The 12,651-nt window shown below is 37.0% G+C and overlaps 1 protein-coding gene across 1 annotated transcript in view; it reads right to left on the bottom strand.

Moving 5' to 3' along the window:
- Nadsyn (NAD synthetase) overlaps nucleotides 1-12,651 on the bottom strand; it is a 396,250-nt gene that overhangs the window by 184,228 nt on the left and 199,371 nt on the right. The window contains exon 13 of the mRNA XM_090408625.1: nucleotides 4,441-4,609. Coding sequence (XP_090264751.1) covers nucleotides 4,441-4,609 — 169 coding nt within the window. The remainder of the gene's footprint in view (nucleotides 1-4,440; nucleotides 4,610-12,651) is intronic.

The raw sequence follows: 12,651 nt of genomic DNA, 5'->3' as shown, positions 1-12,651 counted from the left end.
AAATACAGATCTTTGTTATATTCCCATGCTTTCTCGACTATTTGTCGTAAAGTGAAGATCTGATCCTGACAGCCTCTATTTGGCCTGAATCCAGCTTGTTCTTCACCAAGCTTTTCTTCTACAATTCTTCTCAACCGTTTCTCAAGTATACTTGCATAGATCTTGCCAGGAACACTCAGTAGGGAAATACCTCTGTAATTCTCACATTCAGTTTTATTTCCCTTTTTATATATGGGTACTATGAGAGCTCTACTCCAGTCATCGGGAATTCGTCCCTCTGTCCAGGCTTTCTGAACTATGCAGTGCAGCCACTGTAAGACTCTTATACCACCATACTTCATCATTTCTGGTCGAATATCATCTACTCCTGCTGCCTTTCCACATTTCAAGCCTTTGATGGCTTTTTCTACTTCAAGTATGGATATGTATTCCTGACTGCATGCCTGGTCAGTGTTTTTTATCACTGTGGTGTCATCACTGCTTGTTTCATTTAGCAGTTTTTCAAAGTAATTACTCCATACTTCAAGGATATCTTTTTCTCTTGTTTTCATTTCACCTTTATCATCTCTAATTCCTTTTACAGCACTCTTTCCTCCATTCCTAAGCTTCTTCAACAACCTCCAGAATATTTTGCCACCTTCTTGATATTTATTTTCTATATTCTTGCCAAAGTCCTCCCATGACTTTTGTTTAGCTAGTTTTACCCACTGTTTAGCTTTCTTACATTTGTCTCTGTATTCTGTAAGAGTAAAAGCTGACTTATTTGCCAGGAACTTTTGATATGCTTTCTTCTTTTCCTTCACTGCCTCTTTAACTTCCTGTGTCCACCAGGGAGTTCTGATTTTTTTATCCTTGCACACAACCTCACCACATGCCTCTCTGGCAGAATCAATCAATGTTTCCTTCAGAGTTTGCCACTGAATCTCCAAGGTTTGATTCCTGTTCTCAAACTCTTTCATTTTCTTTTCAATAATCTTTCTGTATTTTAGTCTACAGTTCACATCTGAGAGCTGCTCAACTTTTATTCGCTTTAAAATTTTCTTACATGTCATTCTTTTCAATATGAAATTCAATTTTATCCTGCTCAAGACTAAATAGTGATCACTTCCAATTTCAAATCCTCTGTACACTCTGGTGTCCTGCACCAGGGAGAAAACATCACTATCAACAATAACATAGTCAATGAGACTTTTCTTATTCCTAGCCTCTTCTCTCCATGTGAATTTGTGCACATTTTTATGTTGGAACATGGTGTTAGTAATAACCAGTCCATGTCCTGAGCAGAAATCCAACAGATATTTGCCATTATTATTAGCTTTGCTCTTTTCTCCAAATTTTCCCAAAATATTTTTGTATGTCTCACAATCATTTCCTACTCTACTATTTAGATCCCCAACAAGGACCAACTTTTCCTTTTTCATTGTGTCAGTTGCTTTTTCTAAAGCCTCAAAAAATTCCTCCCCTTCTACCTTAGTAGAACCTTCTGTGGGACCATAGGCACAAATAAGTCTCATTGTCCAGTTCCCCATTCTCATATTTGCCCACATTACTCTACTTGAGACTGACTGCCATTCGAGAAGATTAGCCTCGTATTTTGTGTTGAATACTATGGCTACTCCTTCTTTTCCTTGATTGTCATTGCCTGAATATAACATTTTGTATTTATTGCTCAGAAAGATCTCACCAGTTTTGGTCTTTTTTGTTTCAGTCACCCCTATTATGTCGATCTGGTACTTATCTAATTCCTCAGCTAGCTCCATTTCTTTGCCATTCAGGCTTCTTACGTTGATAGTACCGATCTTTAACTCTGGTGATGTTGAGTTGGGGTTTGTTTTCAGATTTGTTCCAGTAGCTGACTTTTCGGTGTTCGCCCTGGTTCCCTGGCGAAAACAACGGGGGCCTTGTTTAACTGGGTGACGCCCCAGCCGGCATGAAATTTTGTCGTGTTGTACCATCATTTTTTATTTTGGTTTAACCAATAAGAATACAATTTGGTCGGCTAAATCCCAAATTGCCAGCCCATCCTCGTTCGTTCAGTATCAAAGTAGATACCCAACAGGGTGCACCACGAGAAGGTGAGGATTGGACATTAGGTCAGAAGCCCTGGTCGGTTCTCCGCATTCCTTTAAAGGCTATGTGGAGGTCTCCTCTCAGTTATACAGCTTTGACCCTTAAGCACCCCAACACCTATGCATAAAACATTATTTATTAAGTGGGCACTAAGGATTCTTTATTCTATTATGAAAGAGAGAGGTTCGGCCAAGTCTAGTTTTGGCTATCTGGTTCTAGTCCTGATTCTGTCTATTTAATTCAAGAACTATTTATCAAGCTGAAATTTGAGGTAGTTTCCTATTAGGTTATGTGATAACTAAAGAATTTTACATGAATGATCCTTAGGATTCTTCCAAAACAAACTGATTTGTCTTAGTAAAACCATTTACTGGTAGCAAATGCATAAACTCAGGAAGGATTAGCTTTGAAGGAATATGATTTTGTTAGATCCTGAATGAAGGAATCTTGCAAAGAAATCATTCATTCAGAATCCAACATATTGAACTTACCAACAAAGAGAAATACCTGCACATCAACTGAAATTAAAAGTGAACCTTCCTTCACTTTATGTATAAAATTTGTATTCTTTATTTCATGTACCATATATTTAAGCTATTGTGATCATATTAAGATTTTATTTAGAGTATGTCTTAAAAGAGGGATAATCTGATTTAATTTAAGCCTCACTTAAGCTGTGTAAAAATAACTGTGAGTCATCAAATAGTTACTAAATAATAATTCTTGGAAGGTATAAAACTACACGTGTACAGCGTAATGCTGGCAGCAGTAGCATACACGGAACGTACTTTGATGCGAATTCTGGGAATGCAAGAGCATAACAGCGTCGGGAAAGCAAGGGATGAACCCAAGGGAGAAAAGAGATGGGCCGTGTGCAAAGGGGACTCTGAAAAAGGGGGCGCTCTATCGAAGAATATAAGGGAACGAGCACCGTATCGGGGATCTCTCTTGTCATATCGTTTTCCTGTTTGGTGGCTTAGAAGTTAGTGGGAGTTCGCGTAAAGGGAGGGGGATGAAGCGTCTGTGCTAAGATAAGATGTTGGATAGCAGGCTTTCTTGAAAATGGAGAAGGATTCTACGCAGAGCTGAAGGTAAAAATTTCCAGTCCTAGCAGAATCAAGCTGTCGCTGAGAAGTCCCATCGAGCTGTTCCTGAAACGCAAAGATTTAAGTCCATTTTCGGCAGAAAGAATGAAGATAGCGTAACCCCTACGTTGCCGTATGGAACAGCCAATAGACAAGAAGTAACCAGACGTACACGTGGTGCTGAAAGATGCGGTAAGTTCGGCAAGGTAAAATTACTCTATTTTGTGTATAAAATTCATTAGAAGAGAGAAGATTGTTTGCGAATGTGAAATTAAGAACAGTATTCTAAAGAACTCTGTGGACAGTCTCTAATTAGAAAGTTAACCTCTTGTGAGAGAGTAAGATTAATTGTTTGGAAGAGATCTTTTGTAATTGTATGTGATAGGATTAACTTAATGAGATCAGAATTGTGGATTTTAGTAACTGAGTAACATTAGAATGTTTGTTTATATTATCTTATGAATAGCTTTACAGAAAGGAATTTTAGTTTAACTTAAAGATATTAAAGATAGCAAATGATATGAAGTTACATATCATTTGCTATCTATCCCAATATGCAGTTATTGTGTTTCGCATGCTTTATGAACTTTAATTAATTTAGAATATGTTAACCTCTTAACTCGAGTTTCATTTAGTATTGAGTCATAATTGAGTGTATGAATTTTGTATTCTGTTTAGATATTCCAATAAACTTGTCATATTTACCTGAACCTGAGTCATGTCTGATTACGATTCCAAACTACCACTTATAAAAATAGAACCTATTTTGGCGGGAAGGATTTAGAAAGTAAATATAATTATAGATTTTGGTCACGACTGCAATAATCTGAATCTATACAGCAGCACTAAAGTAAAGTATTGTGTAAAAACGGCTAAGAATCTAGTATTGTCTCCCTGAGTAGGAACCTTTTCTACTATAGGATACTGGCTGGTGCAGCGTTATAAAAATTTGCCAGTATTCAAAGAGGAAACAATCCTAGATATAAGTATATTAGGCCCGATATCTGAAGAAGTAAAATAGCGATAGAAAGATAGAATAGGAAGATATAAAGCAGTAAAATATAGAGAAAGCAATGACATAACAATAGAGCAGCTGGTAGGATTTTAATTTAATCAGCAGTTAAATAAGTAAGTATAAATCATAAAACACATAAAGCATATAAAAAACATATTTAACAATTTCATCAGTTTGGAACCATGCATGATGTTTGTTTTATCATTTGAAAACTGAGCACCAGCCAAAACATTGTCTGAAACTACTTGAAATTTACAAATTAATACAAACCTGCCAATCTGGGTAGCCAACTCGTTAGCATGGTTCTGTGTCATTTCAGAAGAATTCTTTGTACCCATGTAGCAAGTGACAAAAATGCGGTTGCATAATTCCTGGGGAGAGTCAGGAATGTAGGCACTGTCTCCAACAATTCTTCTAGTATCTTCCAGTGCAGTTCTATCTGGAAGTAAACACATTTCTTCTACATGCTTATTGCAGTAGTCAGTGGCAAAGTATTATTAAAATGTAAAATTATGAATATTATTAGCTATCATTTAATATCCATATCAAGCAGAGTTATATATTCACCACAGGAGAGTTCATCTAAAGTGGAACAAAGAAAAGTAATGAATAACTACGATATATGCTATGGAATAAACGGGTTAATAAAGCATTAATGACAGTAGATTGTAATTTGTAATCTCTAATTACATTACAGATTACATGCTCAAAATGGGCACCTTGTCTTTCAAGACAGGTTTCACAGTGCATGCGAATGTTTTCCATCATCTTGGAGAACAAGGGTTGGGACATATTGTGTAATTTTATCCCTTACTTCATCACGGCTTGAATTCAGGTCATGGTGGAATATCTATTCCTTCAACATACCTTAAATAAAGTCATCAAATGATGTGAGATCAGAAGAACGTGAAGGGTATGGGAATTCTGTGAACCTCCAGGAGAAGAGTTCTGATAAATAGGCTGTAGAACCACGTGATGTGTGACAGGTTGCTCCATCCTACTGGAATACCTGTGAACAAAATGGAATGTTTTTTGTATGACGCATCCTATGCAAATCCTGGGTGAATGCCACCAACATATTTTCGATGTAGCGTTCACTGGTCATGGTTACACCACCCTCTTTAATGAAGTAGGGAACATCAGAACCTCTCAACACGATTACAGAAAGGATGAACAAACTGCTCACAAACACGTAGTAGTTTGTTCAACTACTACAGAATGAAAATAATGTTCAACAACAAACACTTTTTCTTCCAACATTAAGACCATTGCTAGAGCTAAATGTAATGCCATAGACTCTACACACTTGCTCTTCTATTAATGTGCATGCAGTTCAATGGCATAACTCACAGCTCGTGTACTGAAGAGGGGGTGTTGAAGTTCAGTACCTTTTTTTTTCTTTTTTTGCTATACCATATAATGCATTATGTATCTCAGTGTCACTGTATGAAGTTATTAAAGATGTATATTCTACCCTCTCATCAGGAAATCAAAAAATACACTCATTGAAATTTCTTTATGCCCATCCAGAAAGATGATTATTTCTTTTCTTCTCTTTTTTTTTTAAAAAAAATAAAACTTTTGATAAACATTGAGATAAGTGGTTTGTTGAATGGCTAAGAATTTGTGTTTTTTTTAAAATCACACAATGCTATTTTATATATTTTAATGCTTACTGTATACCATGCCTCAAAGTCAAATGCCGAATTATGCATGAAAGTAAAGCCAGCATCCTAAAATTCACTTTACAATGGAACTAGAAGCCAATGACTGCCTGCCTTTCTTGGACACACTGATCACACGTCTTCCAGAAGGTTCATTATCATTTTCTGTTTACAGAAAACCCACACATACAGGGAGATACTTACACAAACAATCACACCATCACCCTTCTCAACAATATGGTATCTTAAAAACACTAACCCATAGAGCTAGAGCAATCTGTTCCAATGACAGTGCTCTCACTGCTGAACTTTCTCACCTACGTCAAACCTTCTTAAACAATGGTTATAATCCCCGTAAAATAGATAACATACTAAATGCTACCCATAAATCCCCTCTATCTACCACAGAAGACTACAACAAAACAATCACCATCCCATACATTAAAGGCACACCTGAAAAGATATCTAGGGTGCTTAACAAACACCAATTACGCACAGTATTTAAACCTATTAAAAATTAGCAACTCTCATCCGTTCACCCAAGGACAAATGCACTCCTTTATCACATCCTGGTGTCTATGAAGTGCCCCGTTCTTGCCATCAAGCCTACTACGGATAGACAGGAAGAAATGTGGACATCCGCCTCAGTGAACACAAAAAATATATCCGACACTTTCGCTATGGTAAGTCGGGTCTGGCAGACCATGCTCTGGATACCCTTGCACACAGGATCAATTGGAAAGAAACAAAAGTAAAGCACAGAAGCTTCTACAAGTCAGAGAGGTTGTTCCTGGAATCAACAGAAGCCTTGAAACATACCCCAAACCTTAACAAGTATGGCTGTATAAATCTACCAAAGATTTGGGAGACAGTCATCCTAAGACCAAATTAATATTTATTACTTTTATTTTTTATCATTTGGAGTACTATTTCAAAACTTTGAGTTTTTTTTTTTTTAACCTAGATGGCGCCATATTAGGACTTTAGTCTTGTGTTGCACGCTGCAATCACTTATACTGTCCCCACTGTTACACCGGATTGTGGTTGTCTTGCCTTTGTAACAAACTTTGTGTTGTGTGCTCTGAAGATGCTGGATATAAGACCAGCGAAATATTAGCTTTTAAGTTAATAAATAGTTATTTTCTTAACCATCTGTGTTCTTTTATACCGTGAAACCTATCATAGCATGAAAGTAAAATTCTGAATTAAGCTCTGAAGATACCAACAGAATGTGTTAAAAAAAAATATATATATATATATATACATATTTTTTTAAAGTAGATTAAGCATTTTTTAGAAAGTTTAGCCACTGTCCATCATAGTTTCTTCACAAAGTGACAATGACTGAGGTGAGTGAGATAGTGTGATGGTATTAACATGCACTGGAATGTTTAAGATAAGCAATCTATGACTTATGTAGGACAACTGCACCAGCATAGACCATTAATTATGTCACTATTCTGATTAAACTCTGTGTGATATGTCTGCAATGCGTTCAGTACTCCACAGGTTTCCCTTCACTCATAACCTCTTATTTCAATTCTAACCCCCCTCTCAACAAAGATAAAATTCTCAAAAATGACTGATGTTCACACTTCTAAAAGTTCATATTCAAAAGGTATCAACTTTCTAAGAAATTTGAGGAAGATATCATCAAGAAATTATAAATTAGTGACTTCCAGTAGAACAAAATTTTTCAGCCAGCAAAGATTGGTCGATTGATAGAGCCTGTGCTACTAATGGCTCACACAAAAACTTAAACAAGTTTGAGTGCGGTTAGTAGTTGGAAGGGGTCAATCGTTCCATGCTGTTGGCACACTCTCCCTCGATGAGTCTTTGGACTCCCTGGAGGTGAAACATAATAATAATAATAATCTATACTTGAAAAAATATACCGATGACCAAGAGAAATATTTCAAAATCATGCCTTGGCAATGACTAATGTTACCAGAAAATTGATCTCTGACCTATCCAATATGTCTTTGTACTAGTTTTCCTAGTCCATCCATATCTACTCTATAAGAACCTTCCCATACTCATTACACCCAGTGAATCAATTCTGCTACACACACACACACACACACACACATACCATAGCAAATCAGATATCTGATGTCAGCAATGAGCATCTTCTTTAAATAAAGAATAACTTGATCTGCTTAAAAATAATCGAGAAACTATCATCATCAAGAAATCCTTGAGGAGTGTGCAGGATACCATGATAGTGCTAAATGTAAAGAATGCATTATGACTAACATCCTACTGCAGGACTCCAATATTATTGATCTATTTCAGATTTTTAAGGCATTCAGGGTGTATCAACACCTACATTTTGCTTTTCACCTGGGTTTCTTTCCAACTCAACATCTGGAAGAAAAAAAAAAAAACCCAATGTTGGTAGAACTGAAGACAGGAACCACAAACGGTAAGGCGTATTAAAAGAAAGGAAACTGAACTTGCAAAAGAACAAGAAAAGTACTATGTGAACATAATTAGCATAGCACAAATAAAGACTACAAAAACAGGCCCATTCCTATGAAATAAGAAATACAAGATCTTTTTTTATTTTTAACTTTTTTTTGAAAGGCTTCCACTCAAAAAAAAAGAAACCTACAGTACATTAGTGCCATGGGTGGGCATATTTTTAGGATTTATTTTTAAAATTAATTTATATATACACATCTGTACTTTTTAATTTTTACCTAGTCCAGAAACTTTGTTTGAGACCAAACAAACTTTGTTTTTTTTGCAAGTTACTTCAGGCCTCTAATGAAGATAAACTTCTTGATAGAAGGCAACTTTAAGTACAGTAATGTGAGCAAACTTCAAAATGGGGAAATGGACAATGAACTTATTTGTAAATTAAAGATGCCAAGAAATTCTTGGTTTCATCTTTTATCAAATGAAAGCAGTTTGCACATGAAGTCACGTCACGAATGGGCTACTTGTATATATATAGAGGCTAATGACTTCATTTCAACTGCCTTAGTATCCCATAACGCAAAGCACATATCCTTACAGACATGTATAATGCTATGTATTATGAGAAGGGTCACTACCCAGACCAGTTTCGACCTTCATTGAGGTTAAATCAGTAGGAGCAAGATCCAGAGGTGATACCAAGGTTGAAGTAATGAAGAAGTCATATCTTCATATACAAGTAGCCAAAAGGTGTTACACCTTATTATTAAAATACTCTGGATTAGAGATAGATGTTGAAAGTTTTTTCCACTTGGGTATATTATAAATTAAAGATGCCAAGAAACTATATTCTTGGTTTCATCTTTTTGCTTACACTTTATCGAAGTCACTTCACAACTCAGCTATTTGTATATAGCAACTAATGACTTCACCTCAATTGCTTTAGTATCCCATAATGCGAAGCGCACAACTTTACAAAAAAATAAATAAATAAAAATTTCACTTTTAACATCCGTAGACACTGTATGGTCACTTCCTCCCTTACCAGGTTTTGGGAGTGATACAAACATCCATGTCCATGGCAGGATTCGAACCAGCAGCTTCTTGGGCAGAGAGAGGATAACCACTCAGCCAACCAGGCTGGTCATATCCTTATGGACATGTATAATGCTAAGCATTATGAGAAGGGCCACCACCCAGAGCGATTTTGACCTTTATTGAGGTTTTATCAGTGGGAGCCAGTCCCAGGAGTGTTATCCTTATGGACATGTATTATGGGACTTGTATTGAGATTTCATGTGTCATCAGTGGGAGCCAGTCCCAGGAGTGATATCTGAATACATTTTTGAAAATTATGGAGACAACTACTGTGTTTGAATAAAAACTTTAGTTTAATATAACTAAAATCTACATTTGACCTTATGTCAAGGTCATCTTCTGGAGCATACACAATATACACAGAAAACAAGCTACACTACAATCACACTGGTTTGTTAAAGTTACTGACCAACCACTACAACAATTGTTGGCCTGACCTCTGGTGGAAAATAAAATAAAATAAAATAAAAAATAAAAAATTATACATCAATGCTAGAGTCCCATTATTAGTGTTATCTGTTGGTAGAAAAAATACATTGGGCGCAACAACAAGTCTATGTATCTATCTATATACATATATTAACATCATGATTATACATGTACATTCCATCCAGTTGGTATGGAATGGTTTCTAATACTAGCTGAAGATTGGCCAGAGTCCTGACTTATGCCGGATCATATATATTAGGTAGGCTGAATGTGTGCCATCCAAATCCTTGGAATTTTCATGCCATCTTTGTTGTTGATATTTGGGTGGTTTATCAGGATTTCGCATGCTTCCTTAAATTTCCTTTCATACCAGGTTTTCGTATGGTGTAAAGAGCGTGTGCTTTTCTAGTTGATTTGGTGTAAGGTGTTGAGCGTGTGATTTGAGAGACCTGCTTCACCATAATGGTTACATTTAATGTGTTCTTTCTTACATATAGGGATTGTCCGTCCTGTTTCACCAATATACAGTAAGTTACAGGTGCAGCGGATGCAATAGACTCCAGGATGTGCCAATGGGAGGAGAGGATCCTTAGAGGAGCTGAATATGGTTTTAAGTTTGGTGAGTGGCTTGAAGGTGGCATTGAGGTTATAATGTTGTAGGATTCTGTTGATTTTTTCTGATAACCCTTTAATGTATGATTATACTGTACACAGTACGCTGATGATTTTTAGTTCTTGTTTCAGGGCTTGCTGGTTAGAGCAAATTGTTGTAGCTCTGTTTTTAAGGGTGTTAATGACTCCATATTTTTGTGATGGGTGGTGGTATGAATTAGCATGTATGTATTGGCCTGTGTGTGTTGGTTTTCGGTAGACCGTGAAGGAAGACGTGTGACTAGTGTGTCTAAGAACGGGAGCAAGTTTTGATTTTCAATTTCGATGGTAAATTGTATGCGTTCATGTTGGTGAACTTGTATGCGTTTGTTCAGGTGGCTAAGGAATGTGTTTTTAGCATTTGTTGCCCGTGTGGCCAGATCGCGAACACGTCATCAACATATCTAAGCCAGACTGTTGATCTTAGCATGGCGGAATCAAGAGCCCTTTGCTCAAAAGTTTCCATGTAGAAGTTAGCGATTGGGGGGCGGGGGTTAGTGGTCAGCCCATGGCTGTACCTTCTATTTGTAGGTAAAATTTGTTTTGCCACACAAAGTAACCGGACTGTAGTAGGTGGGCAAAGAGGGCAGTAATGTCTGGTGGAAATTTGTTCAATGATGGGGACGTTTGTGAAAAGGGCAGAAACGTCGAAACTGACTAATAAGTCATCTTTGTCGAGTGTTATGATTTTAATTTTGTTTATAAAATGTTGTGTGTTCTTTATGTAGGAGGGGAAATGACCTACCAACTCCTTGAGTGTTGACACTAATTTCTTGGCTAAGTGGTAATTGGGGCTGTCTATTCCTTCCACAATTGGTCGAAGCGGCACATTTTGTTTGTGTAATTTCGGGACCCCATATATATTGGGGGGGGAGGGGGGATTGAAGTGGGGTTTGAGTTTTTTAACCGTGTCCGGTGGCCAAGAAGTGACGGACTTGAGTAGTTTCTCTGCTTTATTCTTTATCCTGTTTGTTGGGTTATAATTTACCAGCTTATATGTGTTGTTATCGGCTACTAGTTTATTTTGTTATTATTATGTCTTGGTTGGCTTTTAATGACTTAATTGCTGCATGGAAACTTTTGAGCAAACTCTTGATTCTGCCACGCTAAGGCCGACAGTCTGGCTTATACATTGATGTGTTCACGATCTCGCTGCACAGGCGACAAACACTAAACACATTCCTTAGCCACCTGAACAAACAACACGAACGCATACAATTTACCATCAAAATCGAAAATCGCTCCCGTTCCTAGACACATTAGTCACACGTCTTCCTTCAGGCAGTCTATCCTTCATGGTCTACCGAAAACCGGCACACACGGGCCAATACATACATGCTAATTCATACCACCACCACCCATCACAAAAATATGGAGTCATTAACACCCTTAAAAACAGAGCTACAACAATTTGCTCTAACCAGCAAGCCCTGAAACAAGAACTAAAAATCATCGGCAACACATTCATAAATAATGGCTATAACAAAAATACTATTAATAAAATACTCCATGAAACAATAACTAAAACGAATCTAGATTACAGTAAAACCATAGCCATCCCATACATTAAAGGGTTATCAGAAAAAATCAACAGAATCCTACAACATTACAACCTCAATGCCACCTTCAAGCCACCCACCAAACTTAAAACTATATTCAGCTCCTCTAAGGATCCTCTCCTCCCATTGGCACATCCTGGAGTCTATTGCATCTGCTGCACCTGTAACTTACCGTACATTGGTGAAACAGGACGGACAATCCCTATACGTAAGAAAGAACACATTAAATATAACCATTATGGTGAAGTAGGCCTCTCAGATTACGTGCTGAACACCTTACACCAAATCAACTGGAAAAGCACCTGCTCTTTACACCATACGAAAACCTGGTATGAAAGGAAATTTAAGGAAGCCTGCGAAATCATGATAAACCACCCAAATATCAACAACAAAGATGGCATGAAAATTCCAAGGATCTGGATGGCACACATTCAGCCTACCTAATATATAAGATCCAGCATAAGTCAGGACTCTGGCCAATCTTCAGCTAGTATTAGAAACCATTCCATACCAACTGGATGGAATGTACATGTATAATCATGATGTTAATATATGTATATAGATAGATACATACTTGTTGTTGCGCCCAATGTATTTCTACAACCAAGATACCACTAATAATAAGACTCTAGCGTTGATGTATAATTTTTTTTTTCACC

The sequence above is a fragment of the Typopeltis vanoorti genome, chromosome 18 (assembly GCF_054136105.1).
Source record: "Typopeltis vanoorti isolate ZY-2024b chromosome 18, IOZ_Tvanoo_1.0, whole genome shotgun sequence".
Classification (NCBI taxonomy): Eukaryota; Metazoa; Arthropoda; class Arachnida; order Uropygi; family Thelyphonidae; genus Typopeltis; species Typopeltis vanoorti.
Note: the sequence above shows the minus strand (reverse complement) of the source record. Positions and strands in the feature narration are given on the sequence as shown.